A 1,835-nucleotide genomic window follows, 5' to 3' on the forward strand; every position below is an offset into this window, starting at 1 on the left:
GTCTGAAAGTGGTAAGATTACATGTCTGATGACTGAGTTTATGTGGAGTAATTTTGGCTTAACAAGTAAACATGAAGTATTTTATTCTAGGCAGAAGTAGAATAACTTTCTAGACTGCCTTTTAATTTAAATACAGAGAAGCTATGGCACTGAAAGTAGGCGTCAGAAGAAAAACTATTATTTCAACTGCAAGATGCTATCATGTATTTATGAGACTTGTAAGGAGTCTGTAGTTACTCTATGGCCTCGGTTCCCTAAGTGTAAAATAAGTATAAAATTGCTTTCTCCACTTTGTGTCTTAAGTGGTGGGTTTGGATATTTAAGTTGTATTACAGTGATAGTAGGAATTTCAGTATACTGTGGCAATAATACTCTGTATGAAGGAACTGTTTTAAAGGAAACCACACAAAATTACAAGCTGTACTGTGATGAAGCCTGTTACTAGTGCATGCTCAGGTAAGGGTATCTTGGATTTTTTTATATGATCCTACAGCTGGACCACTATGGAGAATGTAATCATTTTATTTATTTTTAAGATGGAAGAAATGTATAAAAAAGCCCATGCTGCTATACGGGATAATCCAGTCCATGAAAAGAAACCCAAGAGAGAAGTAAAGAAAAAGAGGTAAAACTCATTTTCTTTAGTATGAATGTAACTTTCTGTTGAAGATATTTTAGTTACGTTAAAACAAGTAATGTGATTCACATTGCAGTTGTGTCAAAACTCAAGTGGTTTTTAGATCAGATTAAGATACAAGCATTTCTTTATAACTTTGTCAGAAGTTAACATTAGTGGTAGGAATCTAAAACTCAAGAGCCTTCAACTACATTGAAAAATTTAAAGCATGCTTGGGGCCTGGTGTGTATCTTCAGGTCTTACCCTTTTCGGGGGGAAAGCTGCTCCTCTTCAAGGGAGGGCAGGCTGACTCATTTGTCAGTACTAAACTGTTCTGATTTTTCAGGGGTCTAAGAGAAAAGAAAGGCACAGCTCCTGAATTGGGCTTGATACTGTCTATACTTTAGTCACAAAATATACTTGAGTCACAAAAGAGTACTGAGCTTACCTCTTGAGTAAACTGCTACAGTCTAACTGTGCCTTTTTGTGGTGCCCTAACTACAGACTTAAATCATGAGGAAATAAAGCTGGTACAGAAATGGGAACATGTTCTAGCGTAGCACTCTTAATCACAGTTCTGGTGCACTGCAGCTTTCTTGACCCCTTTTTGCTTATTTCTGCCTTGGATAATCTCGTACACTGTGCTTACATTGCAGATGGAACTGTCCAAAGATGTCCCTTGCCCAGAAGAAAGATCGTGTTGCTCAGAAGAAGGCTAGCTTTCTCAGGGCCCAGGAGCGTGCAGCTGATAGTTAAGACAACTTCCACAATTTTCTATGAAGCTTTGGAAAAAGTGGCAATAAATTTATTGAGTAAGCAACTGTGTAAGACTGGCTTATTAATATATCTTATAAAGACGGAGAATATTTTTTATGATCCAGATAGCCTGTAGCCTTAAGGGTTTTTTTCCCCTTCACGGTACTCTATGAATTGAACGCCTTCACAGAGGTGACAGACTTCAAAACCAAGGCTGCTGCATTAGAATTATTCCCAAAAGAAGGGGAAATAAATTTTATTAACTTTTGGTGTGACTGGTATCAAAGACTAGATATAAGAACTTGCTGCTTCTAACTACAGAAAGACTTTAAAGTTTTAAGAAGGGCTTTACATGTCCTTCACCACTTTTCTTTCAGCATACTTAATGTTATGGGGGAATCTGTATATCATTTAAGAAAAAAGCAGCGGTCTTTAGGCTTTCAGGAACATAAACGATGTCACT

At 37.1% G+C, this 1,835-nt stretch overlaps 1 protein-coding gene across 1 annotated transcript in view; it reads left to right on the forward strand.

The window, feature by feature from the left end:
• The window catches only part of RPL5 (ribosomal protein L5), a gene marked incomplete at its 5' end in the record, with an annotated part of 6,302 nt that extends 4,869 nt beyond the window's left edge, over nucleotides 1–1,433 (forward strand). The window contains 2 exons of the mRNA XM_010171444.1: nucleotides 537–625; nucleotides 1,273–1,433. Coding sequence (XP_010169746.1) covers nucleotides 537–625; nucleotides 1,273–1,372 — 189 coding nt within the window. The remainder of the gene's footprint in view (nucleotides 1–536; nucleotides 626–1,272) is intronic.
• Between the last annotated feature and the right edge of the window lie 402 nt (nucleotides 1,434–1,835).

Source organism: Antrostomus carolinensis, unplaced genomic scaffold, assembly GCF_000700745.2.
Source record: "Antrostomus carolinensis isolate BGI_N321 unplaced genomic scaffold, ASM70074v2 scaffold38877, whole genome shotgun sequence".
Taxonomy (NCBI): Eukaryota; Metazoa; Chordata; class Aves; order Caprimulgiformes; family Caprimulgidae; genus Antrostomus; species Antrostomus carolinensis.